We start from the raw sequence: 25,276 nt of genomic DNA, 5'->3' as shown, positions 1-25,276 counted from the left end.
TTCTACAGATACTCTCATTTCACTTGTGATTCTTACACTAATGTAATGTACATTAGTCAAAAGCTGCGTTTACAAATGTATGCAGCTTTGTGAGCATGAATAAGCAGCTCACTTTCAGTATCTGCCATCTTTTCCTTGAGGGCTTCAGTTAGATCCTCGGCCCCTAAAAGGAGAGTGCTAAGGAGTCCTAGAAAAATGCCTATTGCATCACAGTTCGAAATTTCATTTTAAAAAGAACGATGGATTTTAAGGTTGGCTCATGATTTGCTGCTCTGGTATGGACACGCTGGAGAGTGGACACAAATGCTTTGGAAGACTAGAAAGTTAACACATCCTGATAAAACTGATTGTGTTGCAGGGCAGCGGTGGCGCATGCATTAGCTTCCAGGAGTCAAATCGCTAACCAGTAGGGAGCCTGCCAGGGAGGAACCAGGCCTACTTGGTTCTCATTCAAAGCCTGAGTAAGCTGATAGGACCTCGTTTTTGCACTTGGGAAGCAGAGGCAGGCGGATTTCTTAGTTTGAGGTAAGCCTGGTCTACAAAGTGAGTTCCAGGACAGCCAAGGCTATACAGAGAAACCCTGCCTTGGCGACTGGGGGTGGGGGAACTGATTATGTTGACAGATGCTGCCCATACAGTGAGAAACTGTGCCCACAGAGGATTCTTGGCTCGGATAAAGTTCTCTTCCTTAGGCAAACAAAAACAAACAAAAAAACCCCAACAACATAAATGAACTAAAAAATTCAATCACGAGTGCTAGATTTTTTTTTTTTTTTAATGATCCTGAGCTTTTATGAGGAAGGGGGAATAACCGTGGCTTCAGGCTTCTGCCTTTTCCTTTTAAGGGATCCGCTTTAGTGACACTGATACGTGTCGTGTACCAAATGGCCTTCAACACCACTGCAAACACAGTACTCAGGACAGCGTCAGGAACGGGCGGACGACTCGGGGAGACGCCGAGCTGAAGCTGTCAGTCGGGAACCTTCCTACCTGGACTGAGGAAGCCAAGCTCTACCAGCCCAGACAAAGCCCCTTGCTGGCTACAAGCGTCGCTATGACAACACGGCCTAAAGCTGGCGCTGATTGGTCGGACGGCGCGCGCGGAGCCTGCTGGGAGAACGGGACTCCGGCCTTGCTCGGGCCGTTTGAACTTGGCGGGCCTGATGCGGGCCGCACGGCCGTGGCGGGCCGCCTCTCCGGCTCCGTGCACCCGCTACCTCGCCCGCTGCAAGCCGGGCTTCCGGCCCTCCTCGAGCTTTGTTGTCGACCTCTTAGTGGATTCTGGAGATCCAGGGCTGGAGGATGTGGCGTTGACCGAGTGCTTGTCGCCGCCGTCTCTGAGCTGCAGCAACTCCACCCTGTCCCTGTTGTCTCCCCTTGGCCACCAGAGCTTTCCGTTTGGTGCGGACGACAGTGAGGGGGAGGATGAAGAGGCCCTGGACGAAGATGCCCGTGAGTCAGAGAGCAAGGTGGAGAGCTTGGAAGGAATAGAGTTCCAGCGGCGCTCCAGGTAAACTCAAGGTTCGGCCCTCCCAGCACTTGTCAAGACTCCTTAGAGATGGCATTCAGAAGGCTTTGTTGTTACCCCGAGCCGCATAACCTCTTGTCTTCAAGCTCAAAGGCTGTGCAGCACTTGCATCCTAGGGTGCTGGGTAAATTCTTACAAATGGTCACTGATTTCCCATGATTCCTAGTTCCTTTTTCCTGAGACAGAGGATTGCTATCTCAGTTTCCATAGAAACTTACTGTACACAGTCGCAAGCACACAAAACTTGCTGCTAGGAGCCTTTAAAAGCCTCAAAAACCAGGTTGTCACTCCAGAGCTCTTATCCATAAACTTAGCATCAAAATGTGTAGCTGGTGCTGGGTTGTAGTAAGTAGGTGCTTTAAATATAAAGAGCTGGGTACGGATGCCCAAAATGTTTATACTCTGCAGAGACAGGTTAACTGATCTGAGTGAGAACATTTAATGGACTAGTGAGTGTTCATCAAGGGGGTTAGTTAATAATGCCATCTTAATGTTTATTTACCTTGATTCATTCAGCAAACATTTACTATTTTGCCACATATTAATGTAGGTAGAGATAAACAAGATAATAAATGACTTCTATTATCAAGAAAGAAAAGCCCAAATCATTTCACAAAGAGAACTATATTAGAATACAGATAGAAAGTCTCCTTAGGCTGGAGAGAGCTCGGTGCTTAAGAGGGCGAACTGCTCTTGCAGAGGACCCAGGTTCGAGTCCAAGGACCTTCATCATCAGGTGGTTCACAACCACCAGTAACTCTAGTTCCAGGAAATCTGACACTGTCTCCTACTGACACCTGTATGCTTGCACTTGGTGCACATAAACTCATACCCAGTGTGTATATGCTCATAAACCTTTTAAAAGGTGGGGATGAGAAGATAGATTTTTTTTTAAGGCCTGCCTCAAAGGCCTACAGCTAGGTACAGGCAGCCCAGGGCTTAGTACCCAGGTATCTCCTTAGGGCTTACTTATACTATGTACTCATTACTATGGAAACTGGAACAAAGGGCCTGTCCTTGTAGGAATTTTTCTAAGACAGCTTCATTTTAGGATACATTCCTTATGGCAGCCTCAGGAAGCCTTTACAAGTTTCTGATTGCCAGGCTGTGTCAGGCATAGTACAGAAGATTTAAGAAATTTCAGCTGGCAAGGCCATGTTTTTTATATAAGTAGCAAGATAGCTTCCATTCAGTCTAAGGCACTCATGTAAGAATTAATGAATCAAATAGGAGGTCACTCACATGGGAGGACATTTTTGTAAGGATGAGAGGTGAAAGTTCACGTTGGTGAGGGTGGAAGTCACAGAGAGCAAGCTGCTTTTCCAGACTGCTAATAGCAACAAGAAATAGGCCTTCCCTGGTTAGCCTGGTGGAATTTTGAACTAGAATTTTAGGAGTCTTTTCATAAGCACTTTCAGGACAGTGTGGATTTAACATATTTTAAAAGTAAATTTGAAGGCTTTGGTGAATACCTTCTAGTCAATATTCAAAAGACCCAAACAGTATGTCCTAGTTTAGCAGCGTGTTGAATAAAGGCCAGCAGACTACAGCTCAGCCACTGAGACTTGCATTAGCTTCCAGGAGCCAAATCGCTAACCAGTAGGGAGCCTGCCAGGGAGGAACTAGGCCTACTTGGTTCTCATTCAAAGCCTGAGTAAGCTGATAGGACCTAGTTTTTGCCTGCTTTCACACATCAGTCCTTATTCAAAGGACTTGTTAAGAATACATCTGAAAAAAATGATGATGCAGATTTATCAGGTTTTGTGGAGACAGAGGACAGGAGTTTTACTTTTAGGGCAAAGCTATAGACAGCATAGAGGCATGACACATTCATCAACCTGCAGTTCACCAGACCAGACACATGAGGTCTGATCAGTTTGCTAAAAGGAGGCGCCAACTCAGGAGTATGGATTTTATGCTGAAGGTTAAAAGCCTCACTAAGGAATGTTTGAGGTGATACAAGGATTCATTTAAGGGGTGAACCTGCATACAGCTGTTAAGAGTGGTTTGAAAGAAAGGGAAAAGACCATTTATTGTAAGGTTGGAGAAGAGAATGGCTTGAAAACAACCAGAAGGCTCTAGATATGTTACTACACGTGGCTATTTGTATGTAAATTGTGGGGTCACGTGGAGTTGAAAATGTAAGTCTCTGGTTTTGGTGACTGGTTAGGTGTAGGGACTCTTCACTAAGGATTGAAAGAGAAATGCACTTTTATTAGGAGGCTGGGATGGTGCTTAAATGATTGGATTTATTTTGTACTAACTTTAATAGCTGGATGGTTGGAAAGAAGTCTGGAACCCAAGATAAAGGTCTGAGCTATATTGCTGATGTGGGACCAAGAAGATGTAGAGAGATTTCATGTAGAACAAGATAAGGTCATTCTGCAAGATTGAGAAAGAAGGAAGTATATAAATAATATATCAGCAGTGTCTCTTTCCTTCCAGAGTACAGATTCTATAACGATGTGAAGAAATGAATAATAGCAGGAAAATGAGTAAACTTAATCTATGAAGTAGAGAAAATTACATAACACAGTTGATGAGGCCATTGTTTGCTAGAAGGAACAGTATAAACACATAGAACTAGGGTCTATAATAAACTAGATTTTAGGAGTGAGGGAGATGAAGAATGCTATCTAAGATAAACATTGAATTTATCATCAGCATCACAGTTTTTTGTGTTTGTTTTTAGAAGAGGCTGTAGAGATGGCTCAGTGGTTAATGGTTAATGGCTCTGCTGTTATGGAGGACATTATTTGAGTACCCAGCATCTACATCTGATGTTCACAACTGCCTGTAACCCAGCTTCAGGGCATCTAACTAATACACTCTTCTGGCCTCTGTTGGCACTGTACTCATGTACATACGTGCACAGACAGACAGATGCATTCTGCTTTGGATCCTGAGCAGTAAGCTTTTTTGTGAGCATTATGCATTAGACAAGTTGCTCTGCTCTTAGATTTCCTTGCTCAGGAGAGTTACAGAAGACACGTGGTGGAAATGGAGACTGACAGGAGACCGATAGCCTGAAGAGTTGTAGATTCACTAGGAAACTGGAAAGGGAATCAACCATAATACTTAGTTTGTTCTCCCTGGTTTCAATACCCAGCATGAAAAATAAAAGACAACAAAACAAAGCCATAGTAATAGACAAGTATCATTTTCTTTACAACTTTTAATTTTAAAACAATTTCAAACTTACAAAAAATTGAAAGAGAATCTCAACAAATATCTGATTCCTCCTTCACCCAGAATCCCTGATTGTTAACATGTTTTTGCTTTGCATTTGCTCCGTATGTATACACATTTTTTCTGATATACTGCAGTTAAGGAAGGAAAAAAGGTCTGGGTTTGATTACATGTAATTAATAATTAGTAATTATCTGTTCAAGTAGGATTTTTCAGAATAAAGAAAAAATCAGCAATGCTGAAATTGAGGCAGATGCATGGGTTTGGGATGCTCCACGGATTCTTACAAAAGGCAGTTTGATGGGTGAAGTCATTCAGATGGATGGATTTGTAGAAATGAGACTGTTAGAAGCATTACATTGTTGCTTTCATTGTACAGCTGCACATTTCCCAGTGGGAAGAGCTCTCTGTAGTAAGTGCTCCTGTTCTCTTTCCTGTAGCTGTGAAGTTGAGTCGCAAGACAAACAAGAAGAGAAGCTGGTGCTGTTACAGGACGGCAGTCTGACACCATGGGAGATGTGGTTTGTTGGCAAGGAGAAAGAAGAGCGTGGCCGGCTACAACAGAAAGTTCTGGAGGTAAACTAAACAGTGTCTCTTCACTAAACCCTGGGCCCACAGAGATCCACCTGTCTCTGCTTCCTCAGTGCTGGAATCAAGGTTATGCACAGCCATCCCCAGCCAACCTTTCTATTGTAGTCTTCATATTCAAATGTAGCCACAGAGTACTAAAGGGGACTCTTGTGAAGGAAATAGAATCCAACTCTCTTATAACCTGCATTTTCTCCTGTAAGATATTAATATATTTCCATATCATTGAAAACATGTTGTGTTTTGTTTGTTTGTTTGTTTTGTTTTGTTTGTTTTTCGAGACAGGGTTTCTCTGTGTAGCCCTGGCTGTCCTGGAACTCACTCTGTAGACCAGGTCATTCTCAGAGATCTGCCTGCCTCTGCCTCCCAAGTGCTGGGATTAAAGGCATGTGCCACCACTGCCTGGCTGAAAACATTTTTTTGTTCTGAGAATTGAACATGCTAGGCAAGTGCTCTCACCTTTGTGTTACACCCCAATCCTAACTAAATACTTTTAAATATCATTTTAAAGTGGCTTCCTGATATTATATATAGAATATATTAAATATGTATCAAAATTTGTTCACTGTGTGGAGAGTTTATTTTCATCTGTTAGTAGCCATGTTAACATAAAAATCATAGAAACCAAAACCTTTATAGTATTAGAATAAAATTTCCTTATCAGTTTAAAAACTAATTTTTGTATTGACTTTTTTGCTAGGTTGAAAGTCACAAGTCAGGAGACTTGGCCTAACTCCTGTGGTTGTGGGTACATTCCATTCAGTTGTTTCCTTTTACACACTACTCCGTATCCTAGCATGTAAATCAGTCCCTGGAAAAGTACACTGTGAGGGAAGCCCCTCCTTGTCAGCAGGACTTTAGAGAGACCTATGCTTGCTATTAGGAGGCTTAGTAAGAGCCCCAGTTACAGCCTTTTCACTTGCTGGTTAGCATTGCTAAGTTATTTAAACCTTTGTACTTCAATTTCTCCATCTCTACAAGAGAGTTGAAATTGTACTAGTCACAGGATTTATATAAAGATTAAATGAAACAAAGTATGAAAATGACTGATTTTGGTTTTATTGGTATTATGTGTATCATTGCCATTATAATCTTAATGCTTTTTTATTTATTTTGAATATTAACTTGTATTTTGAGACCCAGACAAGAGTCTTATCTTACCTTATTAGCCTAGCCACCCCCCCCACCCCCGCCCTGCCCCTCAGTACTGGGAATCAAACCTCGGACCCTCTACTTGCTAGACAAACATTCCACTATTGACTTATACTCAATATATTAAAAATATTTGTTCAGGGCTGAAGATGCAGCTTAGTTGGTAGAATGCTTGCCTAGCATTCATGAAGGTGTGGCGGCATAGAACCCTGACAGGTGTGATGGCTCATGCCTGTCTCCACTGCATTTGCAGAATTTGGGAGGTAGAGACTGGAAAGGTCAGAAGTTCAAAGTCATCCTGCACAGCTAAAATCAAAGCAATCAATGGAAATACTTGTGCATCGTAACAAGTCTGTTCTTTTTATTAAGCAGAAAATGAATGTGTGTATACATATGTGCCTGAAATTTCTCAGTTTTGTGCAACAGCTGAAACTGTATTATGGTTTTGTTTGTTTTTAACCCATTAAATTGATACTAGATTCACTGTCTGATTTACTATCTTGTGGTAATTCAGAGAGGCCACTGGGTCATTTATGGCTTGGTCTGGATCCTCTGTACAAGTCACTTGCTAAGACAAAAGGAGTTACTTCAAATTATTGTTACTCAGCACATAAAGGAAGAAACTTTTTTTTTTTTTTTTGTTTTTCGAGACAGGTCCTGGCACTCACTTTGCAGACCAGGCTGGCCTCGAACTCAGAAATCCGCCTGCCTTTGCCTCCCGAGTGCTGGGATTAAAGGCGTGCGCCACCACGCCCAGCAGGAAGAAACTTCTTAAAAGAAAAGTAGTAAGAGTGCCTGGCCTGTGGAGTCATAGAACAAGGCTGAAATTTGAACGTGAGAAAGTTGCTTACATTCTTTTAGCCCTGGTTTCTTCATCCACAAGCAGACATTAGAGTAGTTAATAGCATGCGCTTGAGCCATACTTTGTATTTTCAAAACTGAAGACTTTAAGGTGAAGCAGATTCTTCTGTGCTTTGATGAAAGGGAGAGAGCACACTGTTGGGCCATGGCTGAGTAGATAAAAACGTTCCATACAAGTTAGATATGACTGAGTATGAAAGCCGATAGTTACTAGGAAAACCTGTTTTGAGAACAAATTATAATAATATAAAATCCATGCCATAATAATTAAACATACAGAAGGGTATAATTATTCAAGTTTTAGATTTATTTAACATTTTTGTGCTACCTTATTACTTAACTGTGACATGACTAAGGTATTTTTGTCTGTGGCTTTTTTTTTTTTTGGTTGTTTGAGACAGGTTTTCTCAGTGTAGTTTTGGCTGTCCTAGAACTTGATCTGTAGACCAACCCTCCCTTGAATGTATAGAGATCCACTTGCCTCTGCCTCCCAAGTGCTGGGATTAAAGGTGTGTGCCACATCTGTCCAGCTTTTGTCTGACTGGTATGTAGCAGTCATGCTAGGGATATCAACATGTCCACTGACCATTTAGCTTTCTGCCAGCTTATTTTGAGTAGTTGTAATCAGTACATTTTTCATGCCTTTCATTTTGTTTCATTTCCTGCTTTCCTTATTTATTGCATTCCCTCTTTGATTTTATAATCTATATCATAAGAAGCACAGATTTTTAAAAAAAATTTGTTCATGTATTTTTTTTATATATGAATGCTCTGTCCTCATGCACACTGGAAGAGGGAGTTAGATCCCATTACAGATGGTTGTGAACCACTACCTGCTTGCTGGGACTTGAACTCAGGACCTCTGAAAGACGAGTCAAGTGCTCTTAACCACAGTGCACTCACTCTCTCCTACCCCCAGATTTTTTTTTTCTTACACCACAGGAATAGTGCATCTCAGATTCCTACTAAAGCTAAAAATCAGGAAGTCAGACAAGTAATTGGTTAAGGTTTTAGTCAATGGAAAAGTTCGGACTGAAAATGATTTCCGATATAAATGCCTTTCTTCACAATAGCAAGATGTATTTTAGAAATGAATGAGTCAGCCTTAATATTTATTTACTTTTTTGACAGTTTGAGTCGGTCTATTTTTTTTTTATATATCCCAGCATGCCCTTGAACTTGCTGTGTCATCCTGACCCCAGCCTCAATGTTCTTCCTGCTTCAGCCTTCCAAATGCTGGGATTTCAGTTGCAGGCCACCACAGTTGGCTTAACTATTTATTTATTTAATTAGTGCACATTTGTTGTAGAGTGATGACTTTTGTCATGAGACTTTTGATCAAGTATATACTGTACTTTAACTCTATCCTTCCCACTACCCTATTCTCTCCTCCTTCCTCTCGCTAGTCCTCTTTTCTCATATCTGTGACATTTTGTCATCTTTTAAAATTAAAAAAAAATTATATGGTAAGTTGGATCATTAAAAAGATTAACCTCATTCATTAGTGTTTGATTCTATCAACAGACATATCATTTCAGATACTTCTGTTAGAGTTATAATTATATTAGATCGTTAAAATTACCCACTTTAAAAATTTTTTAAAATTTTTGAATATCAATATCATAAAAGCCAGAACACTGGACTCCAGGTTATTTGTATTTTATTTATTTACAGTTTTAGTAATTCTTTAGCTTCCCGTCTAGATTCTCAATGGTCTCTTTTTAGAGTGATTGTTATTACAGGGGTGTGTGTGTGTGTGTGTCTGTGTGTGTGTGTGTCTGTATGTATATGTATGCAGATGCCTATAGAGTCTGTAGAGGGCACTGAACCCCCTACAGCTATAGTTAGAGGAGGTTGTGCTCCACCTGATATGGTGCTAGGTACTGAACGTGGGCTCTCTGCAAGAACATGCTTTTAACAGCTGAGCCATCTCTCTAGCCTCATTCTCTCTGAGGTCTTTAGTTCCATTAATTAACTTCATATGTGAATATAATGTGTTCAAACTTGTAAAATACCTATTTTTTCATAAACCAGGTGGTTTTTCATTCTTTTTCCTCACCATATTAACATTGGTCATTTAACTAATTAACTAACCTTGGATAAAGCAACCAGGTGGGATATAGAATGGCCAAAGCTTTTTTGCTTTGTTTTTAACTGTTACCTTCAGTAGCTAAAACTTCTTTGCATGTAGTTACAATATATTGAAATACACATTCATGCTGATTGTATTCTTACCATAAAGTGTGTACTCGATGGGAAATTCAGTGGTATACCAGCAGGCCATGTTGGGCTTTTGAGTGAAGACTCCTGTCCTGGAAGAGGCCTACATTGGTGATGAATAGATGGTGTGAATGCCAAACTTGGAAGAGATCTGTGTTTCTAGAATGTGATGGGTATTTTGGATGGGAGGGAAAGTTATTTAAAAAGACCCTCTGGAATTGGACCACTACTTTAGGTCAGTGTTATCATTTTCTGGGTATTACTGAGTCTTCTTTAGTCTTTAGCCTAACTAATAATTGGCAACCATAAAGCAGGGTCTTAAGATCTGCATAGCCCCTTTTGCAATTGTTCATTATTTGAAGAACCTTTAAAAGGACGTAAGTATGATCACTCATACCTATTGTACATTTAAATTGTAAAACTGCTTTAACTCTGAGAACATGGCTTTAAAGGGCAAGATGGTGAGTGGAGATGTTTGAGTATAGTGCAGTATCAATTTCCTCATTTTGAGAAACCCCACATAAATTGAGTACTGTGAAGCAAGAATTCATGGCAAAGGGGTGATTTAGAGTTCTCAGTGACAAAGACTGATGAGAATGGTTAGTGGCTTGAACACTATTCTGAGGAAAATTGTTGGGTACCTGTTAAATGGGGAAAACTTCATAGAGCTGTGTATGAAAACAAAGGAGAAAAATATATCTATATACACGCCCTGTGTACATGCATACAAATGCATATATGTAGGTAAGTCTCTAAATATAGATCTGATAGTTATATAAACATTTTATACAACAGTGCTTATAAATGCAGTGCTGGGGAGGTAGAGATAGGATGGGTCCTGAGATTTGAGCCCTAGGTTCCAGTGAGACCCTGTTCTCAAATAGCAAGATAAGACCTGTGAGTTGGCTCAGTTGGGTAAAGGTGCTGGCCTGCAAGACTGATGACCTAGGTCAGTTTGATTCTCAGATCCCGTAATGGAAGGAGTAAAGCAACTCCTGAAAGTTATTAGTGGCATGCATGTGCCCACACTTCACTCGAATGCATTATGCGAGCGTTGCACATGCAGGCACACAGACACACACACCCAGTTTATATTAGCTGTAGAGCAAACATTTTGTAAAAGACTATTATATGAGTAATCAAGGAATAATAGCTAGTTAGTGAAGAAGTCTTAATACTAAGATCAAAATTTGCTTTGAGAGGGACAGTATTTAAAAGTTGAGAGTTTCTGAGTGAAAGAGAGAGTCTTTTATCCAGTAGACTTCAGACAAGCACTCACTTAAAGCAGCCAGCCTGTTCTAAAGTGCAAAAACTTGGTTCTTGTGTAAGTTTTATTTCATTTAAGGTACTGGAATTATACTGAGAGAAAACGGTCTTTATTGGCAAGTCTGCTCAAATAGGTGGGTCTTAGGGGAAGGGAAGGATGGGCAAGAGAGTAGACCAATAGATGATAGGTTATTAATAACTACTGAGAGAGAAGACAGGGAGTCAGCAGTGATTGGTTGTAGAATCCCAGAGAAGTCTAGTTTGAACAGTTTTCTCTGCAGTGCATGGATGTTACTGATGAGTAGCAAGTTATGTGGCATTTACCTTGTGTTTTATTAGCCATACCTTCTTCATTCTCCCAAGAAAACAATCAGACACATTGATTCTGGTGGCAGCAAGGCAGTTAAGTAGTCTGGGATCTGAACATGCATTTGTTTTATATTCCAGCATCTGTAAAATCAATGAAGAAAACATCAGATTCTTTTTTTTTTTTTTTTTGCCTCTAAGGAAAATGGCTTCTTTACATTTCTTTAGTGTAGCTATGAACTGAAAATATAAGACTTTTTTCATTAAGAATCTAGAAGGTTTTTTTTTAATAACTATAAAAAGAAAGTTATAATTCTCTTGAGCTACTGCCAGTACCTCACAGTGATGCCAAAATATTTATGTATGGGAAAGACGCTGATTTCAATGCAGTAATTTTGCTGAAGCTTAGTCTAAGAAACTAGTGTTTTGCTGCCAACCAATTATTAGTATTCCTATAGGATGACTTACTTGTTCTACCAATGCTTTTTTTTAATTCCAGAGTTACTTGAATGAAATATTGGCACTAGTAATACATGTCCTATTAGAGAAGATATATTCATGTCTAATTTAGCCTCACCTTTTTTATAGTTACGTTATTTGGGTATTTCTGTTAAGTGCTTCTCTTTGTTCAAAATCTCACAGGAATTAAATCAGCAAATAGAAAAAAGAAAAGAAATGGAAGAACGTGAAAAAAGAAAGATAATTGCTGAAGTAAAGCACAAGGAATGGGTTCAAAAGAAAAATAAGCAGGTAACAAAAACCAAATGCATGCATATGTACTTCACGTCTCCTGCAAAGTTTTTCTTCCTCCCCATTATCTAAGACTGTGTACTTTTGTTTTTTTTATGTAGCCAGACATTGGCTACTTTGTGGGTCCTCTTTTCTTATACCTTTCTTCACCCCTTTTCTTCTATCCTTTCTACCTCCTAACACTAGATAGAGAAAACAAGGATAGAGGGGAAATGGCACTATATTATTGTTACACTACTTCATGCTGATTAGGGGTGTTGAGTTCCTTGGGACAAGTTTGATCTTTGCTGTCAGGATATCTAATTTCTTGTTGTACCTTTCTTGTGCACTAATACATAGCAAACCACAACTATCAGCAACTAACAGCCCGTACCACCATCACCACCACCACCACCACCACCACCATCACCACCACCACCACCACCACCACCACCACCACCATCACCACCACCACCACCACCACCACCACCACCACCACCATCACCACCACCACCACCACCACCATCACCACCACCACCACCACCACCACCACCATCACCACCACCACCACCACCACCACCACCACCACCATCACCACCATCACCACCACCATCACCACCACCACCACCATCACCACCACCACCACCACCACCACCACCATCACCACCACCACCACCACCACCACCACCACCATCACCACCACCACCACCACCACCACCACCATCACCATCACCACCACCACCACCACCACCACCACCATCACCACCACCACCACCACCACCACCACCACCATCACCACCACCACCACAACCACCACCACCACCACCACCATCACCACCACCACCACCACCATCACCACCACCACCACCACCACCACCACCACCACCACCACCACCACCACCATCACCACCACCACCACCACCACCAGCAACAACTTCTTGGGGCCTTAGCATTTATATGTCCATTGAAGAGTCCCCAGAATTCTAAGCATCACACAATCACAGAAGCTGTCTGCAGCTGGCAAAAATCAGACCCCAGCTAGAGCATGAGGCAAATCATAGTCAGCTGCATGGACAATCTGAATCAGCCCCATATCTCACATCTGGGATTAAAATGAAAACATGTTCTCAGAGTTCTTTGTTTTTCAAAGAAACCAACATTCTCACTACATTTCCACCTTTTGTGTTTTAAGCCATTAATTGTGCTATGTTTTAGTAGGAAATTATTCACAAGCTTTTTGCATCAGTGGCCAAGGTTTTCAGGAGACCTCTCCTGCTCATTTCTAATCTTTATCAGTTTTGATGGGATCTACAGCTTTTTCTTTCCTATGGAAATACAAGCAAATCTGCATCCCTGGTGCAAAATTTTTTCGGGCTTCCATTTTGATCTTAACACATCTTTATAGTATATAGGCTGATTTAATTCCACAGTGTTTTTTCCCATACCCTGGTGATGCTTGGCTGCTCTTGTCTGAAATGGCTGGTAAGTTTTGCATTGGACTGAGCCTTTTTGTTCTCCCTTTTCCAATGCTCCTGCCTCCCAAGCACTTCCACTTTCACGCACATTTTTTTCAGTTACACAGCCAACTCTGCAACCCTTTCAGAAAAGAGAGAGTACTTCCTTCAGCCGTTTTTTGATTCTCAGGCCCCTCCATTTCCACCCTCAATTTTTCCAACTGTTAAGCCATTCTTCCAACCTTTTTGAAACAGAATTAGGAAGAAAAACAAGGCAAAACCAGAAAATCCCCTCTGGGAGCAAAGTGCCTGGGGTGGGGTAGGATAGACCAGTGGTAGCAACCTCAATAAATTTTTGCTGGCATCTTGAAAAGGAATAAGCATGCCTTCATCCCCTGCCATGTCCTTCACGTTATTAGAAATCACAGTTCCCATTCTGCCTAGACTCTTGTCTGGACACCATTTGTAACTAATGTTTGCTAGTTGATGGCTTCATTTTCCTTCCACCCTTCTCTACTCATTTTCTTCCACCTGTTTAATCCCCTCAACCTAGATAGGAGAGATAAAGAGGATAAAGGTGACTGGGGGCAGTGTTATCTTTAGATTACGTTCTGCTGATAGGGGCATTGAGTTCCTTGGGGCAAGTTTGATTTTTGCCATCAGGATATCTAATTTCTTCTTGTTGTTTTTGTTAAGTGCACAACTTCTTAGAAACTGCAACCATTAGCAACCAACAGCAGCTAACCAACAACCCACACTACTAACAACCTCTTGACGCCCTAGCATTTATATACCCTCTGAAGAATTCCAGAATTCCTAATCCCAGAATTCCAAGTGTCACACAATCACGGAAACTATCTGCAGCTGGCAAAATCACACCCCTACTAGAGTCACTAGGCAAATTTTAGTCAGATGCTGTGGACAATCTGAAGCATCCCTGCTTTGTTCTCTGTACCTTGCCTGGCCACGAGTCTCTGCCTTAACTGCTGTGAGCTGTAGAGAGAAACCTTTTTTCAATGAAGGCTGAAGTCAAGACTAACATATGGATGTAAACATAAATATTTAATAGGCAGTTTGACAGCATGTCTAATTAATAAGACAGAAGTCTTCACCCCCAGTGCCTTTGAACTTCACAGCCAGGTCCACACCTCTCTCTCATGGAGCAGGCCACAGATCCAATCAGAAACAGTTGTGTTACTGTCAAATTAGTGAGCACTTGTTGGCCTGGCAAGTTAGTAATTATCGTGTAAGGTCTAACACTTGGGAATGCCACTGTTGACTTTTCTCCCCCAGTTACTTGCATAGGAACTTCTAGCATTGTAAAGTTTAGCCAGTCGGGAGGATGCTTTCTCCTCAGCTCCAGTATGCTTTCTTGGTGTTCTGCAACCAAGGGGTGTGGTGTCTTCAGCAGTAGAGTCTTTGCATATGGTGGGCATAATCTGTACAGTTTTGAAGGCCTCTGGGGAGTTTTGGAATGGTGTCTCACACCTGACACTGGGATTTTCTTTCAATAATCTAACACTTCTGGGATCAACACTATCTGTTTATGAAGTGTACTTCATCAGGAATCTCCCTTGGTAGTTAGAAATTCTTCTTTATGAATCTTTTCAATTTGCATTACTGTTAGTAACTTTGTTATATACTCTGCCTATGTATATATTTTACCAGAATAGCTGTTGTATATTATATACATGCCTTCACTTTTATTTTCAGCCGTTTAAAACATGAATTATTTTTATCCATTACTAGATTTAGCATAATGCTTTGCATATGATAAGCTTTTTTATTGAATAATATTTTCTTCTCTGTATGTATGTATGGGATAGTATGTATGGTATGGTGTGTGTGTGTGTAGTGTGTGTGTCTCTCTCTGTCTGTGCCATATGCATGATATGCAAGCGCTCTACCATTCAGTTACATTTGCATATCTTCTTTCATCTTTTGGTTATTACTATTTTTAAAATAAAAATATTAGGCCCTATGAATTGAACCCAGGGCTTTGTTTATGTTAAGCTAACACTGAACTACTAAGTTGAATACTTTTAGTCCCTATTTCAACTTTAATACATTCTTATGTAGGAAGATAGGTCAGAAAAGTTTAAAGTACTGGTCCTGGGGTATATTTCAGTAATAGAATGTTTGCAGTGTGTGCAGGCCTTAGTAAAGCTCCAATAAACAAGCTGACAAGCATGCCAGTGGGGGGTGGGGGGGAGAAGGAGAAGGAGAAGGAGGGAGAGAAAGACTGAATGAATGAAATGTTATTGTAAATTTGTCTTTGTTGACATTCTATGTTTGGAATGGTGGTGATTTGTTGTTAAAATCTACTTTTAGGAATTGAAACAAATATTTAAATTATAGGACAAGGTTTTAAATTTAAAGGACAAAATTATAATTTTGTTTTTACTGTTAAACTTAATACCCAGTTATATTACCAAGAGGACCAATAATTGCAGGTGGATGTAATTATAAGAAAATTGATTAGCTGTGTATATTTGCAAATTCAGATTTCTTTTCCCTTCAGAAGTCAATTGCAGATTTTGTTTGCTTGATTCATCTATAATATAACAAAGTGTTCTTTGTGAAAAAAAAAAAGCCAAGATCAAAATAAATATATGACTATATCAAGACTTTGGGTGCTACCTTTTAGAAGTTTAAAACTATAAATCAGAGTAATTCTTGGTGTGTAGAATGCTGTTTTCTCATCTGAAAGCGGCCTGTCTTCAACTGCATTAAGCTAATGTTGCCATGCCAATCACGCAGAACTGTTATTTGTCTAAGTCTGGAAGATAATACTGACAGATCGATGGTATATTTGCTGTTTTAATTGTTGATGGAAGATCTAATTCAGTTATTGAAGGGAAATCTACTTACTTACTTACTTGTTTATTTATTTTTGGTGGTGGGCAGGGGGGAAAAAGTTGTTTGCCCTGGTATGAATTGTTTAAAAATGAACCCTGAAAAATTGAATTTACCCAGTATTCTACAGCACTCCTGTGCCTGTTAAAGAATAATTGATTGCTCTGCGCTCTCTCTCTCTCTCTCTCTCTCTCTCTCTCTCTCTCTCTCTCTCTCTCTCTCTGAGTTTCTCTTTCCAGCTTTCCTTATGCTTACCTCTGTTTGGAAAAAAGCTCTCCTGCTTCTTTTCCAGTCTGGCATCTAGGATTTGCTCTTCTGTTTACATTTCATGGTGTGTGGTCCACTGCCGCCTCAGCTTCAGGCTCGGTCAGCCCTAGCCGGCTGCCACCTCTGTCGTTTTTACTGTACTCTATCAGAAAATCAGACAAAAGGAATTTATGTATCCATTAGCAAACTTGGTTCCTTATAGCTATAAATTTTTAAATCCTCTTTTAAACAAAAGGCATATCTCATCCGGGACTTTTACATTTGTGTTGTTATACTGGTTCTTTTTCTAGAGTCAGTTTTTAGTGTTGATACATATTTTATGAGAACAGACTTTATTTTCAGCACTTTAAAGTTACTTAAAAATAAAAGGTTTTAACTTTCAAACACAAGTGATATTTTGTGTGAATTATAGCTGCAGCTCAGTGGGGTCTGTGACTGATGGTGCTGCTGTCAGTGTGCACTTCGAGCTGTCTGGTGATGTTTGCTCAGCCTTTTTCCTGTGGGGGCAGACCCTGTCTGAGGAAGGAGTACACACTCAGAAAGTTTTAAGTAGTCCTTGTTGTTTTCTGTAAAAAACATACTGTGTGCCTGGTGTGTAGGAACCAGCGTTCTAGAATCCTGAAGGCACTCCGCGGCTCTTTCCTCTGCTGTCACAGATGTTCTCTTCTCTCCTTAGGTCCTTGTGACAGACAGCCTTGTCTAATTTAAAGATTATATGTGTATGCATACATTTGTTTCCTCCAAACTCTTTACTAGCATCTTTATTCAGAGTTCTGAATTCACTGTGCCATTTCCCTGAGTGCTGTAATGTACTTGATCACATCTAGTTGTTACTACTCCCACCCACACAGTCTAGCTGTTGTTGTATTTCATTGGGCTGTAACTTGCATATTTTATATCAATTGTAAGTTTGGGAAGCTTGATAAACTTCTGTATCAGTGCAAGCAACCAGCACTACAATCAGGTGATAGAACATTGCTGTCATTCCAGAAAGTTCCCTATGTCCAGTTACACTCAGCACCCTGCTCCTTACGCCAAGCTGGCCCCAGCAACAAGGTTAGCACAGTAATCCTGTTCTGGAAATTAGATTTGCCTGTTCTCGAATGTATATAAATAAAATGGTAAGGTGCACCCTCCTTTGAGTTTATTTTCTTTTGTTTTTAATTTTATCATACTATTTTATATATTCTTGATTCCTTTCCCTTTTACTGTTTTAATATCCTGTGAAATAGCACAAATTGCTTATTTATCTACTAGCTAATAGGAAACTGAGTTGTTTATTGCGTATATTCTCACACGTTTTCATTTGTCTTAGACAAATGCTTTAGAGCTCAGTTGCTGGGCTGCATGGGAATAGAATCACCAAACTTGTGTAAAGTACTTGTACCATTTTATGTTCTCATTACTAACGTGAAAATTCTAATTGGTCTGTGCCTTGGTTAAACTTGATCTTATCAATTGTTTTTATTTTCCATCCTTCTCTAGTTAGTTAGTGTGCGGTGCTTTGCTGTTGCTGACTTATTTTATTAGTCTCACTGGGAGACTTAGCTTCCTAGTCCAGATAGATGTTTTTAAAAAACTGGAAGTTAATTTTCTTATGGTTTGGGAGCCTAAAAATCAAGAGGAAAGGATGTGTGGGTTTGGATTGCTCATTATGTCTCTTCTTGGTTTGCAGAAAACACAGCTCTGGTTTTGCTCCTTGAGTGGCTGTATATCTGTGTACATATCCCACTATGGTTTCCTTTTCTATAAGGACACCAGTACTCTAGAAGTCAGATTCCACCATTATGGCTTCATTTCAGTTCTGTTTCCTTAAGTGTAGTCATGCTGGGAATTACGACAGCAGCACAGAAATGGAGTGCGACAAATTGGGTCAGTAACACTTTTGACATTTTCTCTTTTGTAGTTGACTGTTTTTGTTTTGTGTGTCATTTGCCTACTTTTGGAAGGTGTTAAGAAGTTGTTAATCATGCAAAAAAATCATGTCAGTGACATAGCTTTTACTCAGTATTCATAAAGGTGTGGATTTAATCTCCAGCCCTCACCATCTCTAAAGATAGAAAAAGTAGGATTATATATCTTTCCGAGATGGGGTTGCCCTGCTGCCAAGGCAGCCATGAGCTCCTGCATCCACGCAGTTCTCTCCCTCTTCTGAGCAGCTCTTACACTCCACATGCATGCTGCTGTAGTTGTCACTGAGTTCATTTTACATGGGTTTTGTTTGCTTGTTTTTCCAGTGATGGCGATTGAACATATATATGGCAGGCAAAGGCTCTGAGAGAGCCTCTTATCCAGGCCCACGTCCCTTGGCAGATATATGTGCTGCAAATATGTCTTGCCATTTAATTTTTGTCTAATTTTTTTAAAAGATATTTTGTGTGTATGAGTGTTCTGTCTGTCTGTGCACCATATGCATGCATAGTGCCCACAGAGGCCAGCAGAGAGTTGGATCTCCTGGAACTGGAGTTACAGTTATGAACTGCCATGTGGGTTCTAGAAATTGAACCTGAGTCCACTGTAGGAATAGCTAGTATTCCTAACTACCAAGCCATGTCTCCAGGCTGGAATTTTTATGGTTTATGTTTTTATTTTAATTTTAAAGCTAGCATACAAAACAGTGGGTCTAATGATGGTGTTTTCATATGTATGAGTCAATGCATATTGTTCTAATTGATCCCCATTGCCCAACTGTCCTCCCTCTGCTCCTAGCCTGACCTCTGTTTGGTGTGCTAGCTTCATATTACCCACTTAGGTTTCATGTCAGATGGATACATTGCCTTTTCTTTTCCTCCTCCCCTTAAAATTACTCCACACACACACCCCTACCTACTTGATTTTATATCTAGGTTCTGCTTTTAAGAGTTGTCACGTGATAAGTGTCTTTCTGAATCTAAATAGTTATTTCCATTTCCATCCTCCTGAAAATGTTATATTTTATTTTTTCCTTATGCTGGAATAAAAATTCCACTGTGTATATGAACCACATTTTCTCATCTTTTGATGGACATCAAGGCTAGTCCCATTTTGCAGCTAGTGTGAATAGTGAACCAACAGTATTTTAATTAACTTAGTCCCAACAGTTGGAGGTCTGGGTCATATTAGCTGTGTTGTTTAGTTTTTGAGAGGCCTCCATGCTGATTTCCATAGTGGCTCTGTTTAGTTGCGTTACCACATCGGAGAGGAAGCCATCCTCTTTCCCCACATCCTTGCCAGTATTTGTTTTCTTGGTGACAGCCATGTTGACTTGAATAAGATATCTCAAAGCAGTTGTAACTTGTTTGCCTCCTAGCTAAGGATGCTTCAAATGTTTTTGAGAACTGTCTGTTGAGCTCACTAGTCCATTTACTGATTGGATTTGTTCTCTGAGTGTTTCACTTTTACACTTTATAGATTCTAGACTGTAGAATCCCTGTCTTGTATGCAGTTAGCAAAGGTTTGTTTTCTTCATTCTACAAGTTGTCATTTTACTCTGGTGATTGTTTTCTATGTTGTGTAGATGTGACTTAGTTTCATGTAATCCTATTTGTTGATTCTTGGGATTGTTTTTTGTGCTAGCGTTTTCATTTTTTGAAAGTCCTTGCCTGTGTCTGTACCCTGCAGTGGTTTTCATAAGACAATTGGAGGGGGCTTGAAGACCAGATTTGACTTCTATGTCTTTATTTTCCAACTTCTTCTTTCTACCTACCACTCTCCTACTCTCCTTATTTTCCTCTGTAGCCCAGATTGGCCGAGAACTTACTGTGTAGCCCAAACTTGATCAAATTCCTAGTCTCCTATCCTTGCTTCCTACATATTGGGACCATAGGTGAGAACTGGCTGTCCACTTTGAATCTATGTAGGAATGTGTAGCTAAGCATTTACCTGTTTCTCCTCTAATAGCATTGCCGACTTGTCCTTTGTAACTCACTGATAGTTGTGATTTATCCAAGTCTGCACTGGCAGACTGTTGAGGAAATGCATGCACATGTGCTTGATATTTAAAGTACAAGGGATGGTCATGAAGCCATACCAAGATTCAGGACATTCAGTAGGTCATACTCTATATGCATGAATGCGAGTCTTTCTTGAACACCTACCAGTCATTGCCCCAGTCTCTGAGTAGCCTTCCTGTTTTAAAGGTAACTACAGATAGTATGGATACATACTTGAATTAAAATTCCTTCTTTTTTTTGAAGGAAAGGAAAGAAAGGGAACAAAAAATTAATAAGGAAATAGAAGAAAAAGAAGCAAAAAAACGGGAGAAAGAACATTTGCAAGAAAAAGCAAAAGAAAAATATCAAGAATGGTTGAAGAAAAAAAAAGCTGAAGAGTGTGAGAAGAAGAAAAAAGAGAAGGTATTTTTAATTGAAGTGACCAGTCATTGTATACACTTTGTTGTTTATATGTGCATTTTAAAAACAAAAGTATAGTAATTCAGTCTATACTGTTTTAGTATAAAATACACAAACTGTTCTTACCCCTGTTATCTTGTGTTTAATCTTCAAAATGGATAATGCATTTATGGTATCTTTGAAAATTATTAATAAAACTTTGGATATTTATCAGTTAGGTTCAAAATTTTTGTTACTGCTTTTAACCATTTTTATAGTATTTTGTAGATAGATTTTACTGCTTGTAAGTTGTCCTAAGACAAATTTGCATTTTTGTTTTGTGAATTTGCTATCTTACTATTGAGTGGTGGACACTTATATACCACATCACTGATCATATTTACTTTTGCTCTTTGATTGTAGAAACATAGTTCAGTTTTATGGCCAGTATGTCACTGGGGGGGAAAGCAACTGGGGGAAGACAAACAGTAAGACTTGACTGGAATATCTAGTTACAGAATATCCCAGGGAATTCTTTGGTCTTATCATTTTAAGGAAAAAGAAAAGCAACGGCAAGCAGAATTACAGGAGAAAAAGGAAATTGCAGAAAAAAAGTTTAAAGAATGGTTGGAAAATGCGAAAACTAAACCTCGTCCGGCTGCAAAGAGCTATGGTTACTCCAGTGGGAAGCTTACAGGTCGGACTTTATGTCTTGTGGCTTACATAAGTATGGTTTGCAAAAGCAAGTGATATATAGAGAAATGTATAAAAGTAATTTTTCTTTGAAATTATTATTTTCTAGAAGATTATAACTATATGTTGCTATAAATTTATTGCTCTCTGTTCATTTTATATATAAATATATTTCTTTAAGGCAGTAGTTGCAAAACTACACACTTACATTTTACTTTTGTTTCTTTGAAACAGTCTCTCTTAGTTGTCCAGGCTAGCCTGGAACTTAGGAGCCTTCTGCCTCAGCTTCCTGAGTGGTGAGGCCCCCAGGCAGGACCCACTGGTGTTCACACACAAGTCATGAAGCTGCTGTTTCCACTGGTGCTCTTCTCACCTTGCTCCTGTTTCCCTCTGTCTCCTTTCATGTCTCGGGTTCCATTGTCTTATCTCCCTCCCACCCTTTAGATCTTGTCCTTCCCTCTCAGGATCCCTGTGCGTAACGGGTGCAGAGGTCTCACTATGAGGATCCACATGAGGAGACATTTACTCTGTTTCACTTAGCATGATTTCCAGTTTCATGCATTTTCCTCAAAATGTCATGATTTCATTTTTTCTTCTAGTAAAATGAAGTTTCCCTTGTGTATATGAACCATATTTTCTTTATTCATTTTTAGATGGACATCTAGGCTAATTCCATTTCTTAGGTATTGCGTTCAGGCAATAATAAACATGAATGTACAAGTATTTCTGGTATGTGGACTGTAAATCCTTTGTGTATATACTCAAGAGCTGAGTCATAATGGCAGTTCTATTTCTAGGTTTTTTGTTTTTGTTTTTGTTTTTTCAAATCTCTAAACTGCTTTCTAAAGTGGCTCTATCAGGTTTCATTGCTACCATCAGATGGCTCCTCTTCCACGGCCCCCACATCCTTGCCAGCATTTATTTTCTTGATGACAGCCATTCTGATTAAAATAGGTAGATCTCAAAGTGATTTTTAATTTAAGGATGTTGAGAACTTTTTAACAGAGTCTCATTATGGGCAAAGAACTCACAGAGATGACCCTCCTCTGCCTCCCAAGTTCTGTTATTAAGGTATACACCACCAAGCCTAGCAGCTTTGTCAAACCCCTATTGGCTGTTTGTATTTAGAGAAATACCTCTTCAGTTCTAGCAGTTTGAAGGTTACAGGTTTTGCATGAATGCCCCTTGTCCAATTTGGATTTATTTTTGTTTAGTGTTTAGAGTATGAGAAACATGGCTATGGATTCATTCTTTTGCTTATAGAAACCCAGTTTTTTTAGCACTTATTGTTAGAGTTACATTTTAAAGCAACCATTTTTAATGTTAGCAAACAAAAATTCACATGGTTGGAAATGTAGCTCAATAGTAGAATATAACTTTAGCAGATTCCTGACTCTGTTTTCAGGCGCCAGGACTCTAAAATACTTTTATTATTTATTGTATCATTGAAGATCTATTGAGATATGCTCACCGGGTCATTTGGCTTTTCTTCTTTCTACCAGTTTATAAGGAAGAGCTTCCAAGGTCCAGTAAACTCTTTTTGAAGAACAGAATAGTAGACATCACATGACCAAACAAATGTACCCAGTTTGCCTTTGGGCTTGGACTGATTATAAATGGCAATGCATGTTTTTCTTTGTGCTTCATGTTGGAAAGTCATACCTTGCTGACAGCTGCCTTCACTTTTTAAAGTGATTTATTATTAAAATACTCCCATTCTGTTTTGTTCACACACTGGAACACACTCCAGACTTTGTTGTGACTGTCTTGGTGAAGTGTGTGTTGACACATCTTTGCAGTTAGAGTGGACTGGGAGTGCCTGAAAGACACATTCCTGCTGTCAGGATTAGGCCTCTCTTGTTTGTCACAGGATCATCTATCATGGATACTGAGCACTGGCGGGCATACTCCTTTAAAAAGGTTTTAACATTTGTTTGGAAAAATGATAATAAGCAATTATTTTAACCTAATAGACAGTAAAGTCAGAATAGCGATATTGATTAAAAGTTAATTATCAAAATTATGGATTATTAACTTAATGCTTTGGATGAACTTAATTCTTACAAGCAGTCTGTTGTTTAGCAAACGCTGTGCTTCTCTGTCTCTATCCTTCATGTACATATCATTGTCATAAACTGCACAGTACAGGAATTTCTGTCTGCACTGAGTGGAGAACTTGAAGCCAATTCATAAAATGTTCTTCCTGCACCCCATTATGGGTTGTCAGATGTCACCATTCTGTAAGCACTTTGTGTGCACTGGTAGGATGACAGCTGGTGGTCTGAATTAGTGTGGATTGTGTATTCTTATTGATTTGACAGTCATGCAGAGGTTCAGTGGTTTTAAATAGGAATCTTGAGTTATTGTAGGTTCTCATACAAATAGAGAATTTTTAAAAAATAAACTTTAGTATCTGATAATAGAAAATACCACACAATTAGCCATTTCCAAGCCTGAGTTAAGGCCATAAAGATTTTAAGAGTTATAAAATAAATTACATAGTAAAACTTTTGTAAGCATTTTTATTTAGATAGGTTTTCATAGTACTATTCCAATTCTCTGAATTATTTTGTATCATTTAATGTTTGATATAGTGATTACAATATTAGAACAATGTTATTTCTTTTAAGATATTTCAGGCCTCAAGTTTTAAGTTATGTTATCCAATTTATCAGTGATATTTTGTCTTGTCGCCATTTTACTATTTTTTTTAGGAATTAGAAATAAGTGATTTCTTTCATCTAAGATTTTTTTCTTGGTTATTCTGATTTTTAACGATTATAGGTTTTTACAGTGGAAATTCCTACCCAGAACCAACTTTTTATAACCCAATTCCTTGGAAGCCAATTCATATGCCCCCTCCTAAGGAAGCTAAGAGTGGACCCGGAAAGAAGAGTAAACGACCTGCAACGACTCAGCCACTCCCATCGTCATCCCTGGCAGTTCATAATGCCAAGAGCAGCCTTTGCCTTGGAGCTCTGTGCCGAGTACAGAGATAGTGTGCACAGAGCATACCTAGCTACCCGGAGCTTACATTTAAAATCAGAATATTTTTCTTAACACTTCCTAATCAGTAAATCAACATTTGATGTGGTAATTAACAGGTACCAAAATTTTAAATTTGTATGTGGAATCCTTAGAGTTAAAGATAGTTTTTATATTTTGATTTTTATAGACCGTTAAGGTTGATCTAATGATTGTGTTTTAGTTTTTATTAAAACTCACTACAGTATCAATAAACCAACAGTCTTTCTTGTGTTCTTTTGTACTGTGTTATTTGCTTGTGTTATATGCTTAGAAACATACCATTAATTTGTTCAAACAGGTACTTCTAAACCTTACCTAAATTAAATGGGTTAGAAACCAAGAGAAATAAATTTCAATGTTTACAATGTTTGTTAACGGTTTTTAGTACAGTTTTCCATAAAGGAATTTTAAAGTTTTCCTTTTTGCATTTATTTATTTTGTGTGAGTGTGTATGTGTGTGGGCATGCATATACTATAACATGACTGTGGAGAGCAGAGGCTAGCTTGGAGTGAGTCAGATCTCATTTCTACTGTGTGGATTCTAAGGATTGAGCTCAGGTCATCAGACTTGTGCAGCAAGCACCTGTACCAGAAAAGTTGTCCCATTGGTTCCCTGTGGAGGTGCTTTAAAAGCTAACCGAAAGACTGCTCTGCAGCACAGAAATAAGAGTTGCAGTTGTTAAGACAAAATTATAAAATACTATTTTGTGTTGTAGATCTGATGTTTTTATAATGTTGAGACACTAATAATATGTTGTTAAACTTTATAAAATCCTTTTTATATGCTTATAGTTGGATTGCTGGCTTTGAAGTTAGGGTCACCATTTTCT

At 39.2% G+C, this 25,276-nt stretch overlaps 1 protein-coding gene across 2 annotated transcripts; it reads left to right on the top strand.

Moving 5' to 3' along the window:
- The first annotated feature begins 951 nt into the window (after nt 1-951).
- Nucleotides 952-24,861, top strand: Ccdc34 (coiled-coil domain containing 34). Of its 2 annotated transcripts, none has more exons than XM_085834588.1 (6): nt 952-1,510; nt 5,158-5,293; nt 11,753-11,860; nt 20,592-20,750; nt 21,282-21,423; nt 22,922-24,170. In XM_085834588.1, the coding sequence occupies exons 1-6, from the start codon at nt 1,164-1,166 to the stop codon at nt 22,987-22,989; spliced, it is 960 nt and encodes a 319-aa protein (XP_085690714.1). In that variant the 5' UTR covers nt 952-1,163; the 3' UTR covers nt 22,990-24,170. The 2 variants fall into 2 exon arrangements, with proteins under 2 accessions (XP_085690714.1, XP_021005934.1); XM_021150275.3 differs by lacking the exon at nt 22,922-24,170 and adding an exon at nt 24,204-24,861 and having other exon boundaries at nt 961-1,510.
- The last annotated feature ends 415 nt before the right edge of the window (nt 24,862-25,276 follow it).

The sequence above is a fragment of the Mus caroli genome, unplaced genomic scaffold (genome assembly GCF_978045245.1).
Source record: "Mus caroli unplaced genomic scaffold, Mus_caroli_1 scaffold_2, whole genome shotgun sequence".
NCBI classification, from domain to species: domain Eukaryota; kingdom Metazoa; phylum Chordata; class Mammalia; order Rodentia; family Muridae; genus Mus; species Mus caroli.
This window is presented reverse-complemented; position numbering and strand designations above follow the sequence as displayed.